The 25,995-nt window shown below is 37.8% G+C and overlaps 1 protein-coding gene across 2 annotated transcripts in view; it reads left to right on the top strand.

Moving 5' to 3' along the window:
• CSMD1 (CUB and Sushi multiple domains 1) overlaps positions 1–25,995 on the top strand; it is a 1,217,927-nt gene that overhangs the window by 845,495 nt on the left and 346,437 nt on the right. For both annotated transcript variants that reach the window (XM_067468320.1, XM_060788521.2), the window contains exons 8-9: positions 12,092–12,179; positions 24,525–24,649. In XM_067468320.1, coding sequence (XP_067324421.1) covers positions 12,092–12,179; positions 24,525–24,649 — 213 coding nt within the window. The remainder of the gene's footprint in view (positions 1–12,091; positions 12,180–24,524; positions 24,650–25,995) is intronic.

Genomic DNA, 25,995 nt, shown 5'->3' with positions numbered 1-25,995 from the left:
ACAACCCAATAACAAGCTGTTTCTTATGGGTTCAAGGTAAGACAAGCTCAGATATGTACAGTCAATGCATACAAATTAACTTAAATTACTGAAATACAACTTACTTCAGTAAAGAAAAAAGGCTATGATCATATACAACTTTCAAGAAATGTCTTAAGCCACCTATACATACTTTCTAACCTGTTACTTTACTACTTCCCCTTTCAAATGCTGCATACATTTTTACCTGTTCATGTCAGCATATTCTCAATTTTAATCTGTTTACATTTGGCCCGGCCATTTTTAATATGTCATGATTGATTGTTGTTTTTGTTATGTGATTTATATGATTTGTATTTTATTGATTGTTTATTAATGTTATGTTATTGATGTTTGTTTGATGTACTTCGGCCTCGGCCTCATGTAAGCCGCACCGAGTCCCTTGGGCAGATGGTAGTGGGGTACAAATAAAGTTTATTATTATTATTATACAATTCATTCATAATTCACCACAGTAATAACCAGTCCAAACATCCCAAGACAAAGAAACTGACGGCATGTTACACATAAAAATCCATGCTTTCGTTTTTAAGAGGCTGTGACTACATATTTTGTCAGCTGGATTCATTTAAGGTAAAACACTCAAGGGAAAGGGGATTTGGAGAGAGAATGGAATTGGAACCATATTTGACAAATAGATTGAAAATTTATTTCTCCAATTTTAGGAAACCTTGAGAATGGGGATACTTTGCAGTTCTGGATTTATTTTGAATAAAAATGCAAATAGTTGTCAGAAAACTTGGTTTCTGTGCAGAATTTGTTTTTGGGGTTTTTTTTGGGGGGGGGGGGGGATTGCTGCAAAAAACTTGACAGCAAGTCCTGAGCTGTGATTAACCTTTGAAACTTATGTATTTTTCAAGGAGTTATTTTTTAGAAGTAAGGAGAAAAGTCATAAAATTATCTGTCCTTGCCTACAGAATTAATTTTTTGCACCAAGATGAGCTATCATTTCACTCTCTAGTCTCAAGAAAATATTATTCCACCCAGCAGGTAAACTTTATAGTGCAGAAGGAGGAGGAGGCAAACGTTATTCATAGTTCTATAGAGAATTGTTCAATTATGTTGAAAGCCCAACCACAATAGTTCCAGTATTCAGCAGATCCTCCCCGCCCCCACCCAACAAGCTACCTCTTCTACCACCACTGCAGAACTGGCAGTGAAACAACTCTACAACTGTTGGATTAATGCTCTTTGATATCTAGGGTCCTTTCACACTATATATTTATTAGCACCGTGATTCCACTTTAACTGTCCTAGTTCTATTCTATGTGGGATCCTGAGATTTGCAATTTTGGGAGGTTTTTTGTTATTCTCAGGCAGATAGAGCTTCACCACAGCTCTATCTCCCTGAGGATGTAGCCATGATGTTTAAAGTAGAATCATAACACTGTAGTTCTACAGTGTGAAAAGACCTTGATGTGGCATCACAGGAAGTAAGAAAGTTCACAGAGCTTGTCTCTACAACAGTACTTCTCAACCTCAGGTGTTTTGGCCTACAACTCCCAGAAATCCTAGCCAGTTTACCAGCAGTTAGGATTTCTGGCAGTTTGAAGCCAAAAACATCTGGGGACACAGGTGGAGAACCACTGCTTTACAAGATCATGAAAACTGCAATATTAGAAACTGCAATATTAGAAACATTACACACAGAAGATAATTGTAGTTAAACATTTAATCTTTTTAAAAAAAGAACAAAACTTTCCTTGAAGCATGAAAAGTGCTGAATGTTTGCTTCAATCAACTGTTCAATCAAAGACTTCAATAAAACTTTTTGCATTCACTCGTGCATTCAATCTCTGTGCCTAAAATGGAGAACTCCATTAATTCAAAATTATATATCTCCAACAGGTTCATTTTAAATGTTCATCAGCTCTTTTCAATATTGAAATGCAATTTGTTTTAAACTTAAGATTCCTAAGAATAATCAAGAAACTGAAATGTAACATCAAAAATCATATGTTTAATTTGGCTAGTAACGATATTTCATTTTCATTGCCCTTATTTGGAACATCTGGCTTGCTTAAAGACACAAGCATTTCCATATGCCATTTGTTTCTTTGTGGGAAGACATGATATTCACTGTCAAGCCTTGCCTAGTTCACAAAGTTGTCAAACTGAACCAGGACATCTGCCATTTGAAATAAAAGACCATGTCCACAATCAACAAATGTTGGTGCATTTGTGTATTTCTCTGATTGGATAAAGACATTTTAGAGAACAAGTTTTTCTCTGCTTCCCACCCACCACCCACTCTCTTTCAAATAAGTACATGCATTCAATAAACATAATTCATATTACCAGCTTCTTCTTGGAACAAAGATGACATTTATGCAAAAATGGGATTAACTGAATTCAAAAATGTAATACTGGGCTGCTTGTTATATAAGAATATCATATCCTTACTGGATGAGAGCAAAGGTTATCTTCTCCAGCTTTGTCTGCCCACTATGACTAATCAGTCGTCTATAGGAAGCTCATAAAAAAAAACAGAATCAGAAGATGGCCTGCTTATATTCTCCAACAGCTTATTCAGTATTCAGAGGTATTCATAGGACTAATGCTGGTACATTGACTATTATGACTCATAGTCATTGGTCACTTTACCTTCCAGTAAAGGTAAAGGGAGGCTGGCAGCTATCATTACCTTCTATAGAGATGAATTAGTTTAACTACACAGTGCTTGAAATTCTTCTGTTTGTGCTGCATCTTCCAACATTCATCTTCGTCTATTTGGTGATCTGGGTTCTAGTATTATATTCTATGTTCTAGTATTGTGAGAGGGGAAGTAAAACTTTTTTTTTCTGCTCAGTTTCAATTTTACAGGCCTGTATCATACTCATTTTTATTTTTTAAATGTAAGCTCTAAATACTGTAATATTTCTGAATAGGGGAATTGTTCTCACACTTAAAGGTAAAGGTTTCCCCTTGACATTAAGTCTAGTCATGTCCGACTCTGGGGAGTAGTGCTCATTTCCATTTTTAAGCCGAAGAGCTGGCGTTGTCCGTAGGTGCCTCCTAGGTCATGTGGCCAGCATGACTGCATGGAGTGCTGTTGAGAGATCAGTTACCATGATTTCTCTCCTAGATCATGGTAATTGCTTGCTTATATTTTCATTTTGCTTTTTTCAGATGACTACTATTTTTTTGAGCAGACATAATCCCAGTTTCTTTCTGATATATTATCAATTTTGTTCACATTCTTCTAGTTAATATTTTGTTTTAATGCTATAAGCCTTTTAAAAACTGTTTTAATATGCATCCCTCGTTTATAGTTGGTTTAGCATGAATTTCCATTCATTTTTGCTTTCCTCATTTGTGCAAGCTGTCTATTTTCTGAAGGAAACTTGTGATGAGAGTTTCTTTGATGCCATGGCAATGACCTCTTAGTTGTCTTCCACAAGGTATGCTTTCAAAATAGTTTTAGCTTATATTAAGAGTCCAAACAGAGACTGCCCTGAAAGTTTTGACAGCTCTGTCTACCTGAGATAGCTTTGAAAGTATTTTGGCAGCTGACTCAATAATTTGAAGCAGATTGGTGTTTCAGGATAGATCATTTCTATTTACACTATCTTGTGGGAAGATCCACTTTATTCTGGTGCAGGTCTGAGTGCCTTGAGAGTTGTTCATTTTGACGCAGTATAGACAGTTCCTGAGTTATGGACAAGGTAGGTTCTGTAGGTTTGTTCTTAAGTTGAATTTGTATGTAAGTTGGAACAGGTACATTTTTAAGTGTAATCCCAGCCAAGAAAATTTTGGGATATCATGGGGAAACACCTTTGTTGTCTGTACCCCTGTTCAAGAGATTTCACCTCACTTTCTATCCCAGTGATAATTAGATTTTGAAAAAAAATAGCTTGTCATGAAAATGAAAATTGGTAATAAAGCTTCAGCTAACTCTTCCAGGGATTAATTTCCTTTCCTAGGGAAGATTTCCTCTCACATCCAATTGTCTCACCTCCTGTTTTGTACGATGAGTTGTGTGGGATGGAGTCCACTGGAGCCCATCATATGGCATAGGGCTATTTCAGGAAGGGCTCTTTTGGGCTCCATCCCAACACAGCGCACTAAGAGGGAGCCCTGAGAATATGGGTGACTACCACTGTACTCATCGAAGAAACTGGGGACAGCATGGGGGGAAGCTGGGGACAGCTGGGAAATGCTGTGGGATGGCAGCCCACAACCAATCACAGTAAGGAGATGAAGCTGGGTGCTGCCGCACAGAAGCCTGCTGTCCACAGGCTTCTGGACCTCCATGTGATGAGGTCCTTTATCTGTTTCATCAACTATAGTTTGTCTCATTATCTCATTCAGGCTTGTTCTTTTGTTTTGTTCCTAGACTAATAGAAATATAACTATAATGTACCATAGGATATCTCTTGTATGCTATGTGTTGTGATCATTATCTTGGAATATTACAAAAATGCCTGTTTAATAGAGACAAACTGAAAATAATTATATTCTTGCCAGCCTTTGTTCACAGATATCTCCTGAGATGTCTATATGAAGTCTTTTTTCTAACAAACATTTAAAGGCCCCATCTGCATTGCCATATAAACTGAATGCATATTAAATGTTTTAAACTGGATTAGATGACAGTGTAAACTCATACAATCCAGTTCAAAACTGTTAATCTTCATTGTAATATTTGATTATACGGCAGTGTATATCCAGCCTAAGATTGTCCTATCATTGGATGGAGATGTATGACTCTTAGGTCCCTTCAACACTTCAACACTGCCATATAATCCAGATTATCAAACATTATCTGCTTTGAACTTGATTATCTGAGTCTGCACTGCTATATAATCCAGTTCAAAGCAGATAATCTGGATTTTATATGGCAGTATGGAAGAGGTCTTAGTTAGCTTCCCATAAAATACATATGTAGTTCAAACCTTTGAGATACAAGAATGTTCTTTCTTTATTCAGCAGAAGATTGAAATGAGGGATATTTTGAATAAACCTCAAGTTGCAATTGAAAAGGATGTTATGAACTAAACCTTACAGAATGATTTGAAAACATAATGGATTGCATGTGGTATCATGTGGGGTAATCATATGTATTTGGGTTGCATGCCATTTATGTGTCAGCATTAATTACATAAGAAGTAGTTTGGGTATGATGTTTTTAAATTTCTGAGAAAGAATAATGCCACATTCAAACAGATTTAGCAAATTTATTGTGGTTGTCAAAAGCAAGAGCTTTTAAGAAGATAGTATGCAGAATCAGGTGAATAACTATGAACATGGATGATGAGGACATTTGTGATGCCAACAAATTAGTAGTGATTGTTGTATCCCATGTAAATGTGTCAATGGATTGACCAAACAAAATGCAGAATAAGTAAATTTATCATGAAACTAACTCCATTTTCTAGTAGAAAGTGGGCAACTTAACATCTTACTGATGGATTTAAATTGGAATTTGAACTTTAAACTTTAAATCATTCCAGGATTAGAGGGTTTAAAACCAATAAGTAGTAAAAGCAACCCTCTTGTTTTCTGCTTCAGACATTACATCTAGGTTCCTCATCCTTAGAAAACAAATTTTATTTATTTATTTCATATACTTATACCCCACCCTTCTCACCCCCAAGGGCGACTCAGGGCAGCCTCACAGCAAACACAATTCGATGCCATCATAATAATAAGAACAACCAATACATTCATTAAAACAAAACGTTAAATAAACAATTGTTAAAACATACCAATTAAAATCTGGGTCCGGGTCAGTTCATTGTCACTTTGAAATTGCTTATGTCTTCTTCATACAAGCTGCTATTCAATGGTCAAATGCAAGGTCCCACAGCCATGTCTTGAATTTCCTTTTAAAGGACAGGAGGGAGGTAGCCAATCATATGCATTTGGGGAAGGAATTCCACAGATGGGGAGCCACTGTTGAGAAGGCCCTGTCTCTCATCTCCACCAATTGCGTTTGTGACGGTGGGATCAAGAGCAGGGCCTCTCCAGATGATCTTAAACTTTGTGATGACTCATAGTAGGAGATATGTTCGGACATGTAGTCTGGGCCAGAACCGTTTAGAGCTTCAAAGATTTAAACCAGCACTTTGAATTGTGCTCGGTGGCAGATTGGCAACCAGTGGAGCTAGTGTAATAGAGGAGTTGTATGCTCCTTGTACGCCGCTCTGGTGAGCAACCTGGCTGCTGACCGTTGGACTAATTTAAGCTTCCGGGCAGTCTTCAAAGGCAGTCCCACGTAGAGCGCATTGCGGTAGTCTAATTGGGATGTAACAAGAGCGTGGGCCACCGTGGCCAAGTCAAATTTTAGAACTCTTAACCTTGGACTAAGTTTAAAAAACAAGGATAGGATTCATTGGATGAGTGTATAACAGAGTAAGAAGGAGAAAGCAAGAGAAGGGTTTGAGTTAAGGGAGATCAGAAAATAATGCTGCTGTTTTCTTTCTCCCAATCTCAGGACAAGGAGAAGCAGTGGGGAGGGATATTTTTCAGCTTCCTTATTGTAAAGCATTCTGTGCATGCATTGATGTGAATTCAACACAAAGTTTTTAATGGGCTTCTACCCTTCTCATGCAAATGTTACTTGAATAAAATTTTGGCTTATTAACAAAGAAGTAAACACATTAATCTTACATATTCAACTTACATTTGTTTGGGAATGGCAGCCAGGCAAGGTGGAGAATCTTCTTTTCCTTGCTTCTGAGGAGGAGAGATTCACCCAGCATCTTCAGGGGCATGGAGAACCTGACGCCCCATGCCCCACATAACCTAGCTTCTGTTCCAACTGATCCTGTGGAGGGAAGTGTCAATTGTGCAGCTTCCTATGGCAACACTGGAAGCCTCCCATGTTGTCACAGCAACATGCACCAGCTCCGCCCTACATCACCTACAGAGTCACGTCAGCATCATTTGATGGGAATGGTGGGCTCCATGGGTGATCTAGGGCGGAGCCAACATATGCCATCAAAATCTGTGCTTTGTGATGAGGGTTAAAAAGGAGCAAGTTGCTGATAAGCCCTTGCCCTTCTATAGGCAAATCTGAGGGTGCATCTACACCGTGACACTACTTTAACCACCATGGCACAGTGTGATTGGATTGTGGGAGTTCTAATTTGATGAGTTACTGGCACTCTTTGGTAGAGAAGGTAAAAGACCATGTAAAATTACAACTTCTATGATTCCATAGTGCTGAACCATGACAATTAAAGTGGTGTCAAACCACCTTAATTCTACAGTGTAGCTGCATCCTTGGCAGGCACTATTAGGAAGATAACAAAAAAGCAGAACTCTTTCTGGAGTGGGTTGTTGTCGGTTTTTCAGGCTATATGGCCATGTTCTAGAAGCATTCTCTCTTTCTGGACTTTTTTTTTTATTAAACAAGTATCCTCTCTGGCACAGATCCTAGAAATGAATGCTAACATTTTGTTCTGACATACCTTTTTCCAGTTGCCATATTACTCTTATGCTTTTAACTAAGCACAAAAAGGAAAATTCTTTAAATTACACTTTTTACAGTATGCAGAAACATGCAGCCTGCTGACTTTCTTTTTTCTTTCTTTTTGCCATACCTTTGCTTGAGGCTCTGGAGCTCTGACAGAAGAAAGGAGTTGGCATGACAAATGCTACTTAGTGCAGAGTGCATCCACATCATTAAACTCCACATGATATGCCTCAGCCTTGATTTGTTTTCATATGCGGTTTTTCTTGCTTGTCTTCAAGACATGAAGTGAATCAGTTCATTTTGTGGAGGGAAGAATTTATTTTGTTACACGATGCCATGCAGACAAGGTCTGCTTGACAACACTGTGACACAAAGAGGAAGTTTTGTTGTTTCTGGCAGGTTTACTCTGAATTAAAGTGATCTGCATCCTCTGGTAGAATGTTTTGTGAGCAAGTCGGTTACTTCTCTTGCCTTTCCAATTATTTGCAATAAGCAAGAGTTCAGTGGATAAATTTTAATTGAAAGCACTGGGTTGATCTATCAGACACAATATTATGACCTTTCAATCATTACATGACCAAGCCACCTGAAACACTATACACTCCCATATAGTTTTCCCCAGATTCTGGGGTCTTCATATTATTATTTGCCAAACAAAAAATACAGAGATATTTATGCTGAAAAAATGTTTTAACAGTTTTATATTAAAAGGAACTGTAGTAACTTAGATATGCATGCATTTAGAACTGCAATGTTTTCCTTAATATGGATCTCAGTTAATGGCTATTGATGCCTTTGGAAGAGGCAGGGAGAATGTATAGCTTTTATTGGTTGGGTGTACAGCTTTTACCGCCAACTTGTCATCTTGTTTTCCCTCCCATAACAACACAAGTGCAAATTTAACCCACCTCATCCCATTCAAAACATTTTATTGCTGCAGGAAGGGAGGGATAGTTCAAACCTAATCTCTTTTCAAATGTCAGTCTACTTGGACTCTGGAAATTCATTCTGAGCTATGGAAACATTTCAGCTAAGTACGGTTGGGTTGTTTTGAAAGGAGGAGGCTTTAGCCACAGTCAGAAAAATGTTTTCCAATATTCTCTAAAGAACAGCATATATACTTAGCTTGTGAGTTATGACTTATCAACCTCTCTGTTGATCTCAAGACTACACATATGTCACTGAAAATCATATATGTAAACCATCAACAGGATTCCAATCCTTTCCTTTGTTTTTTTCTGCCTGGAATCCTATTGGTTACTCTCAACAAAATTAGGCTTATGTGTCCCAGTTTACACCCAGTCTTTTGAAAATTCAACATAACCCCCTTTTTCACAGAATTGGTATCCTGTATGAATATCAGGATCGTGCAATATTATTTTTAAAAATACTGCTAGTGTTTCATTTTTAAATTTTATTTTAAAGTTCTCACATTTGTGTGCATGAAGTTTGTTTTGAAATTGTTGCACCTTCTTTATTATTTATTGATTATATTTTTCCTATTGTTGTTTGCCATGTCTAGACAAGTGGTTTTCATCTTTCTGATTTTCATATTTCTGTTCACTGGTAATTTGGGAAGCAAATCCATTGCTGTAGGACATTTGGGCACAAACACAGCCAAGCTCTGTCCAAAATCTACTTATTATCAAAGTTACATGAAAAAGACAATAATAATGATAAAAACAATATTTCTTTAAAACTCCAAAAATAAAGGGGGGCTTCCTGATTATCTCAAATCCTGGAAATATTCACATTTAAGGACCTATGCAGTGTTGTTTGGGTTTTGTAGGCAGAAAATAGCTAGCTTCCTTAATAGAAAAAGAAAAACCGTGTATCAAGCTAAATTCCACAGATACAACACTGAAAGTCATGGAGAAATCGTAAGGGTTTTTTTTTCCTGTGCAGAATAAATCCCAAACTGCAAATAGTTCTTGATTACTGTGCAGTTTTCAAGGATTTTCTCACAGTTGGAAGAAAATTGTAGAATTATTTGTTATTGCCTACAATAGTGAGATTTATGAGGATTTACATCCCTAGATCACACTAACCATGGTTTGATGGCACTTTAGGATGAGTCACTGCTTGCTTTGCTGCTGATGACCTATATGAAAACCACTTATGCTCCATTTCTGATGCTTTGACATGTTTGTACATTTATGTGTAGAGAGATCATTAGGAATGTAACTATTAATTCTTGAAAAGGGCATTATGTACATGAGACTGTTTTTGGTGTGGACTGACACCAGGATAGGCCAGTTTTTGCTTCACCAGCAATTGTTTAATGTCACTTGGGTGAGTTTTTATGCCTCACATGTAAGAGGGGCCACCACAATCTATATATATAAATTTGTTAGGGGCATCCAACGAGGAAACAAAACTCAAAAACCCCCCAACGAAACTTAATCAAAATTCCCATGCCCATAACACAACCCACAAGGTACAAACATATCTACTCAAAATGAAAAACAACACAACAACACACTCACAAAACGGCAAAACAACAAAACTCAAAAATCCCCCAACGAAACTTAACCAAAATCCCCATGCCCATAACACAACCCACAAGGTACAAACATATCTACTCAAAATGAAAAAAAACACAACAACACACTCACAAAACGGCAAAAGGATAAAACTCTAAAAAAACCAACGAAACTTAACCAAAATTCCCATGCTCATAACACAACCCACAAGGTACAAACATATTACTCAAAATGAAAAACAACACAACAACACACTCAAAACGGCAAGAAAACAAAACTCAAAAAAACCCCAACGAAACTTAACCAAAATTCCCATGTCCATAACACAACCCACAAGGTACAAACGTATCTACTCAAAATGAAAAACAACACAACAACACACTCACAAAACGGCAAAACAACTGAGCATGTGCATTGGCGCCCAGCCGCAAGTTCCCTGGTGCGCGCACATGCCCTTCCGGCCAACGTTCCCTCTGCGGAAACCATGCCCACTCCAAGCCCCGCCACGCCGCTTCCCGCACACACACACACCCCTGCCGCACATACACACACAACCCCACACTCCATCACTCCCCCCGCCGCCGCACACACACACGCAACCCCACTCCCCCCGCCGCCGCACACACACACGCAACCCCACACTCCATCACTTCCCCCGCTGCCGCACGCACACACGCAACCCCACTCCCCCCGCCGCCGCACACACACACACAACCCCACGCTCCATCACTCCCCCCGCCGCCGCACGCACACACGCAACCCCACTCCCCCCGCCGCCGCACACACACACACAACCCCACGCTCCATCACTCCCCCCCGCCGCCGCGCACACACACACGCAACCCCACGCTCCATCACTCCCCCACCCCAATCTTACCTCCTTTTACTTCACGCCACCTCCAAACCCCACCCCGCCCCTTCCCGCCCTGTCAAAATCTAGGAAAGACAGGAAGGAAGGAAAGAAGGAAGAAAGAGAAAGGGAGGTAAAGAAAAAGGGAGAAGGAAGGAAAGTTAGAGAAAGAAGGAAGAAGAAAAGGAAAGAAAAGGAAAGATGGAAGGAAAGAAAAGAGAGACAGCAGAAAAGAAAGAAAAAGGGGGAAGGAAGGAAAGAGATAGAGAAAGAAGAGGAGAAGGAAAGATGGGAGGGAAGGAAGGAAGGAAGGAGGGAAAGAAGGAGAGAAAGAGGGAAGATTGGCCACAGCAACACGTGGCGGGTAAAGGTTGTTATTTCTATTATTATTATTATTATTATGCTATTGTTCCTATGAGACCCTGGAGGAATGGGAGAGGTGTCAGGTCCCAGAGGCAATGCATTGCATTATTGTTATTGTTATGATGGTAGTAAAATAAAAGGAAATAAAAAGTGAAAGAAGGAAGCAAACAGGGAGGGAAGAAAGGCAAAGGAAGAAAGGGGGAGGGAATGAAGGAAAGAGAGAAGGATGAAACCAAGTAGTGAAAGAAAGAAAGAGGTAGAGAAGGAAGAAAGGAGAAAAAGGGGGAGGAAAAGGGGGAAGGAATAGGTAGGTACCTCTCTTTCATAATAGTCCTCCCCATTATATTGTTGCATTCTGTGGGGGAAAGGCGGTGTAGAATTAGTGCATGGCTCAACACAATAAAATGTAGTACACTATCACAATTGGGGAGAGACGGATGAAGACCTTGTAAAGCTACAACTCCCATGATTCCAAAGCATTGAGCTCTGACAGTTAAGTTGCTGCCAAACTGCATTAATTTTACAGCGTAGAGGCACCCAGAGGCAGCAGCTTCTGCTGTGTCTGCCAGGATGCCAGTGTGATTAAGTCTTGGCCATTGTCTTTAACTCTGACAGCAGTGTGACCTTGCTTGAAATTTTTCCAGTTTCAAAATGATGACAGGCATTGTTGCTAGTTCTATAAGATAAAGGAGTTTTGTTTGAATGAGGAGATATTCCTGGTATGATATAGCCAAAAGCAGCACACACATACCCCACCCCCATGTAAACTGCATATCATGTAAACTGCATGAAATAAAACAGCTCTGTTACATTTGTTTTCTCTTGAATAAACACAAGGAATGATGCCTTTCACTTCTTTACGCCCTTTCCAAAGCTGTTTGGAGTTTATTTAACTTTCACAACCTAACCGTTCATTATTTTTTATATTTATTACAGTGAGTCAAGGTGGTGATGCAGTTGCTTCAGATACATGTCCAGATCCAGGAATTCCTGAGAATGGGAAAAGGACAGGCTTGGAATTTAGGTAAGAGCTTTATAAAGACTGGTGTTTTATAATGTGTAATTTACGTAATCCTATGAAAAGGAGATGCTCAGAAGCATCTGCAGTTTTGTGGTTTGTTATTATAATGGTTGCAGAAGGTAAGGTAGGATTGCAAATTTACCCAAATTGAGAAATCCTATGTAGTGGCAGTCCCTTGCATGCAACAGCTCCCAGTCATTTCACTGGTTAATGGTGCATGAAATTGCCCACACAGAAATTGTAATTTACTCATCAAGAGATGAATTGATGGAATGAACCTTGGAGGAAAGTTCTCAATTCCTTCAACAGCTTACAGTATGTATGCCAATTGTTGTGTATAAGCATCAATAAAGTACAACTTGGAAACTTAGCATGGCATGACACTATATGTCATGTTGAATCATTGCACTGTGTTCCCCTCTTTGGTCAGCTATTTTTACATGCCCCACAGTTTATACTTGGCACTTGTTATGAGTCCCAATGGAGTAGTTATAGCAGGAATTAACATACCACAAATGCTCTAAATTAGAACTATGAAAGAAGCACCAAACACAATGTTGTGCTAATAAATGTGTTTGGTTGATTAAAGGATTTGATATCCAAACTTTTACACTCATTGATATGAAAGTATTAATTGAATACTATAATACAGCAGTAGTAATAAAAATGAGAGTAATCCACAAATATGAGCATTGCAGACAGAGTGAGCTAACCTCCTTTCTATTTTTTTTAAACCTGTTGAGTTAATTAGTTTCAAAACCTGAATATAAATGGTGGAATTTACAAGCTTAAAGAAGCTAAAGAAGAAGTCCATTAGGTTGTCAACAGATGAAGCCCAGAAAGTCAAGATGAAGTTGGGTCAGTTGATGGAGGCAAGAAAAAGGCCTGCTCAAAGAAGCATAAAATTGAGATGGTCAGAACACAAGCTAAGGTCAAATGATAAATGAGATTCCTACTGTGTCATTAATCAGAAGGTAGGGGAGGACATGTGTTTAGACTACAAGTGACCCTTTAAATTAGGGCAAAGAGGAGGTTCAGCTGTGCATTGTAGCTTGAATCGGATCTGGATAGGTCCAGCTGCCATCTCTGTAATTGTGTAAGACTTTCCCCTTAAATATGCTGGAATTATTCAATAGAGATACACAACAGAGATGTGAAGAACATTTTTCAATATTGCCATCCTTGACCTAGAATCAAGGGAAGTATACCCACTGTATAAATTGTTGAACAATGAGTCAACACATAAGTAAATTCAATTGATTCAATGGTTCTTATATAATTGAGGTGAACAATAGGATTTGGGTCCATGTTGTTATTCTCTGTGTTTGGGGATTTTGTTGGAAGAGAGAGAAAAAGAAAGAAAACAGAAATACACATATTTTTATGTGTAGGAATCTATGTGTCAATGCAGTTTATGTAATTGTGGCCCAGTTTGTGCAAACATATGGATTCATATGCAGGAAACAAATTTGTAGTTTTTACATGTCCATTTTCTGTTTATAAGCCCATTCTTTCATATCAGTGTATTTTGCCCAAAATATATGTGTTGTTTTCCCCAACATATGTTTCCTGTGCAAGGAAACGATGCATATTTTTGTTCAAATTTCCCAAGAAAATGCTGAAATACGCATAATGTTTGAAAATATGTTTATTTAATCTTTATTGTATTTATTTATTTCTTGAATTCATACATTGCCTTTCTCTCAAGGTGAGATTCAGACATGCTTCAATTTTTGTGGGGGGGGGGGGGGGAAGGAGAGGATGGAGAGACTGATGTCCTAAACAAGCAAAAGGTTCCATCCATAATGCTTTTATAGTTTACTCTGCAGAAATTTGTTTGATTTGATTTATATCTTGCCTTTCTCCCAATGTGGAATTCAAAGGTTTTCTCTCTCTAAATGTTTCCAAAATCCACTGGTAGAAACACTTTCCGGTAATTGAAGTAGTTGTGTCTAGTGGTATCCATGTCTGTTGGACAGTGAATGGATTTCCCCCAGTTCTTAGTCTGAACTCTTTAAATATGCTATCCACATGACTGAATTTTATACTGAAATAAATTTGTTACCTTAGATAGGTCCTTTTTAGTTCAGACCGAAATCTGCAACAGTTTCACGGCTTCTTTGACATAGGTGTCACCAATCACCAATCATAATCAATTTTATTTGGTACCCGTCTTCCTGGCTCGAGGCAATACAATTAAAACACATCACTATAAAATACATCACAGAAAATGGCATATATACAAAATGCATATATTAAAATACTAGTTTAATATACTAATGGAGGATGACTCCCATGTCAGATATTACCTTATCCAATCAATGTCAGCCTCATATGCTTCTAAGTATATTTTCAACACTGGAAAGAAATATGGGGCTTATATTGTCTGAATAAGGCAATCTCACATCAGTTCCTCCTTACCAGTGCCATAAAATACAATGCATTCTTTTCAGGATGACTCCTGACATCACCATGCTCTAAATTTCTCGATAAATTACATAATGCAATATACACTATGGCAATGACAAGTCACAACATAAACTTTTCCAGACATTATGAAGAAGAATGAATGTTTTGTGTTAGGCGCCATGCTTAGAACTGTGCTGATGTTTCAAATTAAGTTTACTTTAATTGTGGAAGTCATGGTGATGGTATGGTTATTATTTGGTATTATTTGGTATTATTTTTGAGGTTCTTGTATTTGCGTAGGGCTTTGAATGTTTGCCTTTTTTGGTGTGTAAACCAACCCAAGTCCCCTCAGGGAGAGAGGGTGGTCTATAAATACAGTTTGTTTATTTATTTATTTATTTATTTATTTATTTATTATGGTAGAGGAGTAATTGGTATACTTTAACATTAAAGTAGACCATGGTTTAATCAGCAACAAAAATAAAACAATGTTAAAGTTGTTTTGGAGTTTTAAAAATATTATGCTTTTAAATATTAGTGGAGAAAGCCTTCCTCTCCTTTTCTTTGGATATCCACATGATACTGTGTGTAAAATTTGTTCTGACCGTGCTGATTTGAGTCAATTTAGAAAAGCTGCATTGTTTTTTAGATTTCCTGCCTGCATTGTGCCAATTTATTTTGCTGCAGTCACAATGGTTCTAAAGCAGATTTGACAGAGATGCAGTGTTCTTTAGTCACCCCGCTAAGCAGAAAACGAGAGCAGGCATTTTATCAAACCTCAGCTCTCTTCAAAAAGGTGGAAATCACTCTTCTTTCAGCAGGAAGAGAGGGAAAAAAAGTAATTTAGAAAGATCAAAGAATTCTATCAACTAGACAAGAGGACAGTTTCACAGACAGAGATGTTACTGACCTTTTAGTTGTTTTCTCTTTTGTGATATGTGTGCTGTATTGGGCTACAGGGCAATGGGAAATTAGAAGACCCATATCCTGTTCACAGTTACTAAAGCAGTAACATGTCAGAGGAATCTCCTGAACTGTAAAAGAAGAGACCATCGTTCAACGTTAGTGCACAGGGTTTGCATACAGAAGGTCACAGGTTCAGAGTTGGCATCTCTACTTGGATAGATCAAGTTAGCACCTGACAGAAAAGATCTTCATCTGAGGCCAAAGAAAATTGCTACCAATTGAAGTAGACAGTACTGACTGTACAGTGGAACCTCAACTTAAGGGCCTCCCAACTTAAGAGTGTTTTGAGTTGAGAGCCGTTACTTGGCCCAGGTTTTGCTTTAACATAACAGCAGCATTTTGAGTTAAGAGCTAGCAGCAGAGGGAGCGCTAGCAGCAGAGGAAGTGTTAGCGCAAGAGTACAGGGCTTCAGGGCTTCAATGCAGCAGCCTCTGTGCCTCGTGCTCTTGTCTACTTTGGGAGATTTCTGTCTGCTTTGCTCTTGTCCATTTTGGAATATTTCTAACCGCTTTACTCTTGTCCGCTTTGAGAAACTTTGGGTCAGTTGATTTTGTGTGGGTTTTATTCCTGGTATATTTGGTATCATGAAGAGAGAGCAAGAGAGTGAGTAAGGCTGGAATGAGTACAGTATGAAGAAAATTATGCTCCTGCTTCTTCACTTTTTGCTTTGTGTTTCCTTCAATTATTTATAAAGTACATTTTCTTATTTAAAAACATGTAACCAAAATGGGGGAGGTGGGATTTGGGGGGGGGGGGGGGGCAGAATGGATTAATAGCATTACAATGCATTTCAATGGGAAAATTCACATTGAGATAAGAGTGATTTAAGTTAAGAGATCAGTCACAGAACAAATTATACTCTTAAATCAAGGTATCACTGTAGTTTGAAAATTCATGTTTTCCAATAAATTGTTGGTATTCCACATTGTAGAAATTAAACAATGGTGGGCTGCTAAGTGCACTCACCCCACACTCTATCCTTACCTGCATGAACCACTTTCCCACCAATGGTCTCTTTCAAATCAGGTTCTGTTAAGGACAAATTCAATATCCAGTGGTAGCTGGTGGCTTCCATCTCAGTGGAGCATGAATCCACTTTTAGCTCTAACTTTGAAATGGGCTGCACAAATTGCTATTGCCCAAAATACCTCCCCCCCCCCAATCAGCTGTCAGTAGATCATTTGGTAATTTGTAACAATAGAAAGCACCCGACTTGCTTGTCTTTTGGGTTCACCTGCCTGAGGCTGTTAATTACATCTTGGCATCAATCTCTGCTCTATGCTTGCCTTCTTCCTGGCAAAAGGTATAGCTAGATCAGTGTTTTCTGTGGAAATACTAGCAATTACTAGCAACTGGGGAAGATGGGCTTGTATCTTCACCCCGTCCTACTGCTTAAACATCATGATTCATTGAGAAAATATACTTTTCACTTTGAAATTATACTTGAAGAATACACTACAAATTAAGTCAATGCTGCCATCTTAAACTTGCTTGATTAAAAGTTAATTTGGCCATCAGCTGTAGGACTTATTCCAAAAGAAGGCAACATATTTTTTTCAGGAGTCCAGTACATAGGGAATCCCCTCTTCTAGTTGAGTTGACTAACTCAGTAGCCCATTGAATTGTTTCTGATTTGGATAATCCTTTGCCTTAGATTTTGCATAGATACAATGATACAGCTAATGCGTTTTCTTCTACTGTTACATTATTTGCTAAAATTATAATTGTATGTGTGGATAAATGGGGAAAGATAATTAAATAATGTAGGCACAACAGCAGGGAGGAATGCTTCTACCACCACCAGTTTATTTCCAGTATACCTTAAATATCTAGTCTATAGGATTGCCACCTGTGAATGTCAGTTGCAGGTAAGCCCAAAACAAATCCTACATTACTGACTTTCTTTAAATGTGGTTTTGAGTGGCTTTAGTTTAATTTAGAATGCAAAAAAAAATTTGAACATAAATGAAAAACATTTAGTAGAACAGCTTAATTCATCCATTTATCAAAACCAACACTGTTCACAATTTGTCTCTTTTAGTGCTGCCACATTACTTAACTATTTAGTATTATGAAAAGAACTCTAAATGTTGAATCCTCTTTCTGTGTATCCATAACACATTCAGAAGCATTTAGGGTTGCTCTTTTTCAATTATATAATCAATCACTAGTTTTCTTGCAAGTTTTCATTCAGTAACTGAGGCTTCCAGATCCACGAGGACAGTTTTAAATACAATCCAGGGATCTGAGCTTTGCTGCCTGTGCCACTCTAGTAGCTGCCTGAATTGGGTCTCTTATTACTGGGAATAATTAACTCATCCAAAATTGAACACTGTAACACATACAAATTTGAAATCCTTTTTGGAAGTGTTGCACTTTTTTGAAAACATACAATGTCACTCTTTGGTGGGGATGTAATTTTCTTTAAAAAAAATATTTCTCTTTCCAGAAAGTCTTTGAAATCACAATTTTTCACAGTTCAAAATTATTCTCCATAAATTTTGCATGTGGTATTTTATACAAAGCAGATATATTATTTCTTGCGAATAATGAATGTTACACAGAAGAAATACCACATTTATGCATAGAACTATCTCTTCCTGTGCCAAAAACATTGTTTTTTTGTGCAAAACAGCCACATGTGAATTGAACTGTGAACATTCTGATCAGTCAACATTATTCTTATCATGTCTGCTCAAGACTGCTTTCCAGCCATTTTGTGAATATTTTCAAACAGTTTTTTCAATTATACTCTTTGATGATTAATTGCCCATGAGAAATAAGGAAATAAGGATGGGTTTCAGTCCCACTGATTCAGATGTTAACATTGAACAACACATAAAAACTTTCAAGGTTGGTTTTCTAGTATGGTACTTATCTCATTGTCATATATAGTCATAGTTCTCATCACTGAGATTTCACAAAAGGTCACTGGTTATCAATATTTTTAAGCTAGAAAGAGGACCTCCTTTATATATAATTAGGAAATTTATGTCCATGCTGGAGTTTCTGGAAGGCTGGGCTTTTGCACAGTGGGTAAATCACTAGCAGTGATAAGATCTACCAACCAAAAGGTTGCCAGTTCGAAGCCCCAGGTTGGCATGAGCTCCCAACTGTCAGCCAAGCTTACTCTTTACCTAAGCATTTTGAAAACAGCTTGAGCTATAAGTAGAGAAATTAGGTACCACTAAAAAAAGCAGGGGAGGTATTTTATGACTCCATAAAGAAAAAGATCAGAAAATCCCCAGTGTCGAAAAGGAAGGAGGAAGTTCTTAGGGCTCTTTGTCATAGAGGATGGCGCAACAGCACCCCCTGTGGCTGGATTCGAGCACAACCTCCAAGGTGCCAAAAAGCTGGACGTTGACACAGCATACCTCTTCTCTGTTCTGTCTTTGTCCTGTCTATTCAAAACAGCATTGAATGTTTGCCATGTATCTATACTGTAATATGCCCTGAGTCCCCTTGGGGAGATAGGGTCGAATATAAATAAAGTATTATTATTATTATTATTAATTGTTTCTGGAATAAAACATTTAAAACTCTCTATAAAATGAAAACAAAAATGGTGCAGTGTTTTGCTTTGTTAGCCTCACATATTCTTGCTTTCTCTGCTTTCAATTATAAAACATTATTTTTTGTTTAACATTTTTGTTGTTTCTTTTAAATGAAATATTCTCAAGGGTGTAAGAGGAAGGCAATGATTTATTTTCATAAGTTCAAGTAAAGACTCCAGAGAAAGCTATTGCACTTGTGAAGAGAATAATGGCCTTGGCGATTAGGCTGGATTGCAATACATGAGAAGGCACATTATTCAAACACTTTCTAAGTCTGGAGAAAGATATGTAGTGAATAAACCTGTTGGAAAAAGGAGAGAGTTCATTTTAGAGCCAGCTTAACTGCTGGTGCTTCAGTATAGACAAGTTCTTTGGAGATGTTTCATACTTTAAAACAAAATAATGAATGTTACTTAGTCATTATTATGTCTTTCTTTTCTGATATTAGCATTTTATTTTTAAAATAATTAAAACAATTTTCTGGTGTCTCTATGAGAAAGAATGCCTGTTTCTATATTTATTTTCCTTCCTTTTTGCCTTGTTCTTGTCACTTTACCTGGCAGATTGGCTCCCTATGGGTTTAAATCTAATAATGCAATTTAAATTTCATGGTGCCGTGACAGCAAAACTACTCCTCAGCTCTCTCTTGTTACAAATATTGGTTCACATTTTACACTTTCATGCCATCAGTATCAATCTCACCCTAAATTCCAGGACTAGTATTTCTCATAAGATAACCAAAATATACATATTTATGTGGAGGCTTTTATGTTGTCTCTCAGTTTCTCATGTCATTATAAAACTGAAACTGATCTTAACTGAACTGGACACATATGCCTTCATCTTTTGCCTCTGTTTCTCTCCCTTTGTCAACTTTTAGACTGGAAATTCTTCATAGCATAGAAATGCCTTGTTTTTTTCTCTGCAACATGGATGAGTTTATATCTGCGCGTGTATTCAAAACCTATAGATTTCTAATATAAAAAAAGTTAGCTCATGATCATTTATTTTAAAAAGTCAGTTTGTGATTACAGGAATCAAAATAATCATCATCATATTCTTACATCACCTCACCTTACTTACGTTTCCCCCAAAAGACTTGCCAGCTGAAAAGCAATGCTAAGGAGACTTAGCAAAGAGGTAGATAGAAACAGCTATGGTGAAAAAAAAATCACAGCATAGAAACCTTCCTTTCCCTAGGATACACTCCTAGATTTCAGCCATGGCAGTTAAAGCGGAATGATAGTGCTGTGTTAGTCTAGTGTGAAAGGACTTACCATTTTTAATGAATTCTGCCTTTTGGAATAGTGGGCTCAGAATAACAAAAACAACAACAACAACAACTTTATTTTTATATCCCGCCTCTATCTCCCTGAAGGGACTTGGGGTGGCTTACATGGGGCCAAGCCCAAAAACAGAGTTAAAACATAGCACATTAAACAACAAACAACAGTTTGAAACAACATTAAACAACATGATACAAAGAATAAAACAAGCATAAAAACCAACAGCAATAACGTAATTCAAGCTTTGAAAATGGTGGGCTGCCTGGTGCACAACAGTTCAGAGGATAGGGCCAATGCGTAAAGTGCATAGGGTGAGTAGCAGCGTTAAGGATAAGAGCAATATAAAAGAGGTCAACTCTAATTTTTGATAAAATGGTAGTAAAGTACTTAGTCCTAACTAGGGACAATTGTCAAGGGAAATGTTTATTTAAATGCACAGAGGAACATCCATATCTTTAGATATTTCCAAAAAATGGATAGGGAGGGGGCTAGTCTGATCTCCCTGGGAAGGGAACTTTAGAGCCGGGGGGCGACAACCAAAAAGACCCTCTTTCTCGTCCCCACCAACCAGGCCTGTGACGGAGGCAGAAGCGAGAGAAGCATCTCCCCAGAAGACCTCAGGGACCATGTGGATTTGTTAGGGAAGATGTGGTCTCAAAGATACACAGGTCCTGGACTGTGTAGAGCTTTAGAGATGATGATCTGCACCTTGAATTGGGGCCGGAAACTTACTGGCAGCCAGTGGAGCTGTTTGAACAGGGAGGTTGACCGCTCCCTGTAACTTGCTCACTGATGAGAGATAACAGATCTATCCTGCTTTTTAGTTTTCAGAAATGGGATCGTTGGAAGTCCATACTTCCACAGAATGTGTGATCTCCATAGAATAAGTTTGTATTTAGTACCAAAAGTATCAATTTCAACAGTTCCAGAACCAAGTTTGAACCTCTGGGGTACTTTAAAAATATCTTAGCTGCCTTCAGGAAGAGAATTTCACAAAAGTAGCAACAAAGTTCACAAAAAGCATCAAAAATAAAATGGATTAGTCCGTTTCGAAAATAAAATCATGATATAGCATTGAGCAAAATGTAAAAGGGAGTTTTCAATTCTGCTCCTGATTTTCTAAAAAATAAATAAATAATAACTTCCACGACCACATTCCCAAATGCTGGTTATCATCTGACTAGTACAGAAAATTATCACTCTGCATGTATCAATCCAGGCACTGAGATGTCCTTAGTCTAGATCTTTTCCTTCCAAGAGGGACTCTTCCGAGACTGTCAGCCTGGAAGCTGCCGTTCTGCTGCACAAATGTGCTGATGACTGATGCATTCAGTGAACACCTGGTGTTCTAAGTCTTTATTAGTCTGTTAGACTATAATTCATAGTAATCAACTTGGAGCTCTTCGGGGAAGTATTAGGGATCACCTACTGCTTTGTAAATTACCGTACTTAAAGGCACAGAAGAACATAAGCCTTTGAAACAATGAATTTTAGGGGGAAAGATATCCTATTTGATCTTCAGCTCTAATTACATGTTCTTACAAAACTGTAAGAATTTAGAAAATGTGTATCTATTATATTTTCACTCTTAACTTTATTACTCCCTACTGCTTATACCTTCTAGTAAAGATCAACATAAGGGAGATGCTGGACTGCACAGTGATATTGTTAGCAATATTGGGACATCATCCAAATGATGTGGAACATCATCATTATTTTCCCAATAATGGGGGAGTTGATCTGTCCATTATAATGTTTGTTGATGTGCTAAATTTCAAAAGATACACAATGTATTTCTTAATACAATGTACTTCTTATTGCATGTATTAGCATATGCTTGAGGTAGCTTGCTGTTCTCACAGAGCGAAAGGCCAATCTATCTAACAAATTAGATTTTACAATTAAAATAATAATACTCGGGGTGCAGCACAGCATACAAAGGCAGGTCCAGACAGTAATCCACTGCTTTGGAGATTACATATGGGGAAAGAACATGTTTTTTTTTACACGCTACCTGAATTCAGCTTTGAGCTGAATCAGCTAAGGATGAAAAGAGTATTTGGTGTATGTGTGTATGGGGTGTATCTTGTCCAAAAAGAATGACCCCTCCCCCAAGAAAAGGGCTTCTCACAGTGTTTCCTCCACGTGACAGTGTGATTTGTATAGAACATTGTATAGTGCACAAAACTTTGGAGAGTGGTTACAGAAAACATAATTTTCACAAGATGCCATGCTTCGTTTGTGTAAAAACAAATTTGCACAAAATACTAAAGATTTCTGAGCAATTTCCAACCAAATCTCCTTGCAAAATGAAAAGAAGCCACTGGAAAATGCACAAATATTCTCAGGATATTGCACATGGGGACAGATGTTTAGATTTCTCCTGTTCTATATGCAAGAAAAAAAATTCAAGATTTTCATCATGGGCTGTCTGGCTGTGTTTCCACCACTCATTTGTTCATAGCTTATTTATTTGCCTCATTGACCAGCTTTATGGTATGGGAAAATGTTTCAGAATTCTCCTGCACCATATATACTGCATGTTGCAACTGACATGAAATTGCTATGACATTTATTTTTTATGCACCACCCTAGGGAGTTGTCAACTCTTGATATGGAAGCAAAAAAGAAATGACAGTGAAGGACAAATACAGTAGTGCACCCGTATCCATCAATCCCATACCATTGGTTAACAAATGTTCACAACACAGTTTTGGACTTTGTGAGGGAGATGCCAAAATAATTTCTACTGCTTGTTGCTTCATTGCCAGGGAAAAGAGGGAAAACCATCCCTCGTTCTCAGGCAGGAAAGCAACAAGGACTTGATCACCAGGGAGATGGATGGGAAGCTGCCTCATGCTCTCAGGTGACAAAGCAGCTTTATTGCCAGGGAGAAGAAAAAGGCTACACATTAAGTCTAATACATACTCAGAAGTCAGTTTTATTGAAACTGGTAAAAATGATTTCCATGTCAGAGGGTGCAGGATTGCCATCTTAATGCATTCAGATACATAGGATTAAATTAAGAAAAACTGGTCATAAAATGAGACTGATGTTAGTCATGGTAGCTAATTTGTCACATTGATTTCAATGAAATATAAAATACTCTTTAGATTACAGTTTCAAAAACAACCCCCATTTTCCATCTTTTGTTTTAGTTCTTTGAATTATTAGCCTAGCTATCTTACATTCTCATTTAAAATTTATATTTTCCCTTAAAGCTGAGCCAGGATTTTTGAAAAGTAAATGGGGAAGGTCTAGATGCCACAAGAGTATTTTCTTTTCAGCCTCTGAAGGAAACACATGCAATTTTGGAACATAATGCATATTTATTTAGATTTTTGTGCAATAAGAAGTAGTTCAGCTGCCAGTGTTCTGCCTGCCAAAGTTCTCTTGGCAGTGCAGCTGCTTCAAGCACACAAACACCTTTTGTAATCAGACTTTCATGATTCAGCCCACAATCATAGCTCATTTTCCCTTTCTACTATTCTGCCATTTGGTCAGTGTTTCTCATGAGAGGGTAGTGCTGATGTTTTTAAAAAAACCAAAATGATCTCAGCTAATCAGATCAGTAAGTGATTGTGTGAAAATATGTTTCTGACTTCAAGTTTTCTCTATGTGTTGCCCACATTTTCTTGTCTTCTGTCTATAATCAATGTATTTATTTGTTATCTAGTTGTTGTTCTTATGTGTCTTTAAGTTGTTTATTTCTGATCTGTGGTGACCCTAAGGCAAATGTATAATGTACTATTCTTGACAAAAAAAAGTAGAGAATTGCCATTACATTCTAATGAGCTGAGAAAAGGGTGTGACTTGCTTAAGGTCATCCAATGGGTTTCCAATGGCTGAATGGAGATTCAAACCCCTTTCTCCAAATGCATAATTCAGTGTTGAAACCACTGCACAATCCTGGCTTTCAGTTAATATATCCCCCCCCCCCCGGGGGATATTATGAACAGACTAGGCTTTTCTGTTATCATATATGAGCAATGTCCAATGAACAGCAACGTTCTTGGTATATATTTCATTTAATTATTGATACAACAAGATTACTGTTTAGTTTACATAGTAATTTAAATGTGTACCGACATAATAAAATTAATCCTGTAGTAACTGTGCTATTCTTTCCCTAGGGTTGGGGCTAGTGTCCAGTTCAGCTGTGATGACAACTATGTGCTTCAAGGTACAAAAAGCATCACTTGTCAAAAGGTGACAGATACACTTGCTGCCTGGAGTGACCATCGGCCCATATGCCGTGGTGAGTATTCTTCACTGGAGGATTCCCTGAAAAGTCCAAAATAACATATTGTATAAAAGGAGAGAAACTTCAGAATTTCATCCAGCACAGTTATGTACCATTTTTCTTCAGAACTTCATGTTACATTTATTTAATGAAAAATTAGATACTCACAGGTAAGACTCTATTTTTTGTTTTTGTCCTACAGTTAAAAATAATGACTGGACATTTACTGGTGCCCAAGTTACTTATATCACTGCTTCCCATGTGATGTGGTAGAGAAGCAATTATTTTTCCAGTGTGCCAGTAACTGATACCATATTTGCTCACAGTGATACAAGTGCTTCTTTTTTGGAAATCACCAGGGACTAGCAAGCAATCCCTTTGGAACTACCACTTGGAACCACTGATGTATGTGATTTTTGTTTCTCCGTGATTGCTGAATAATTTGATTTGTTTTACTTATGAACTTCCCTTTAAACCATGACATAGGAGGCACCGTTTAGCTCTATGTTTTAGGTATCTCAACCCTAGATGCCTATACACACACACATACACACACACACATTTATTTATTTTAAATATCCAGTAATACTATTATCCATAAGTAAGCATTTTAAGGATTTATATAACAAGTATACACATGCCAATATGACTAAGCATATCATAACAGTGAATGGAATCATAACAGTAAGCTCATTCTTAGTTCTGATACAGCTTGTCCATTATGTTAAACATTATGAAGCCTATGCACACATTTGCATTCAGTGTTATATCTGGATGGGCTGAATGCACATTCTTGGCATGTATAAGCGTCTGTATTTTCAGTTGTAATGGCAATCTCCTCTGCAACTCCTCCAACTGTTAGCACTTCCTTCAAAGTGTTACAGGCAATATTTGGTACTGAAACTATATTTTGAAATCAGATTCAGATTCTAGGACCTGTTCACACTATATAATCATAACATTACTGTGGTTCCATCCTATGGAAACCTGGTGTTTATAGTTTGATGATGAGCATTTAGAATTGTCATCTAGAGAGTTGTAATGGGTTCATCAGACTATGAACCCCAGGATTCCAGGATGGATGAATGGCCCAGTAGCTAAATATTGTTAATTGCATCATGAGAACTGGAGGACCTGCGGAGGACGCTGCTGTGAAATCAGAGTGGAGTTGCTGCCCATAATAGCAAAGTCAGCAAAGAACATAAAGATTCAAGATTCTTCATGATTTTTTTCTACCTTACACTAGCTGTTATTGACTCCGCAAAGTTAATGGCTCTTAATCGCCTATTCAAGACCAGCATGCCCTAAAATAGCTCACAACATTATGTTAACTGCTGGTGAAGAAAGCACATTATTCTCTG

Source organism: Anolis sagrei, chromosome 1 (assembly GCF_037176765.1).
Source record: "Anolis sagrei isolate rAnoSag1 chromosome 1, rAnoSag1.mat, whole genome shotgun sequence".
Taxonomy (NCBI): domain Eukaryota; kingdom Metazoa; phylum Chordata; class Lepidosauria; order Squamata; family Dactyloidae; genus Anolis; species Anolis sagrei.
The sequence above is the reverse complement of the archived record's forward strand: the minus strand, read 5'-3'. Positions and strand labels throughout refer to the sequence as shown.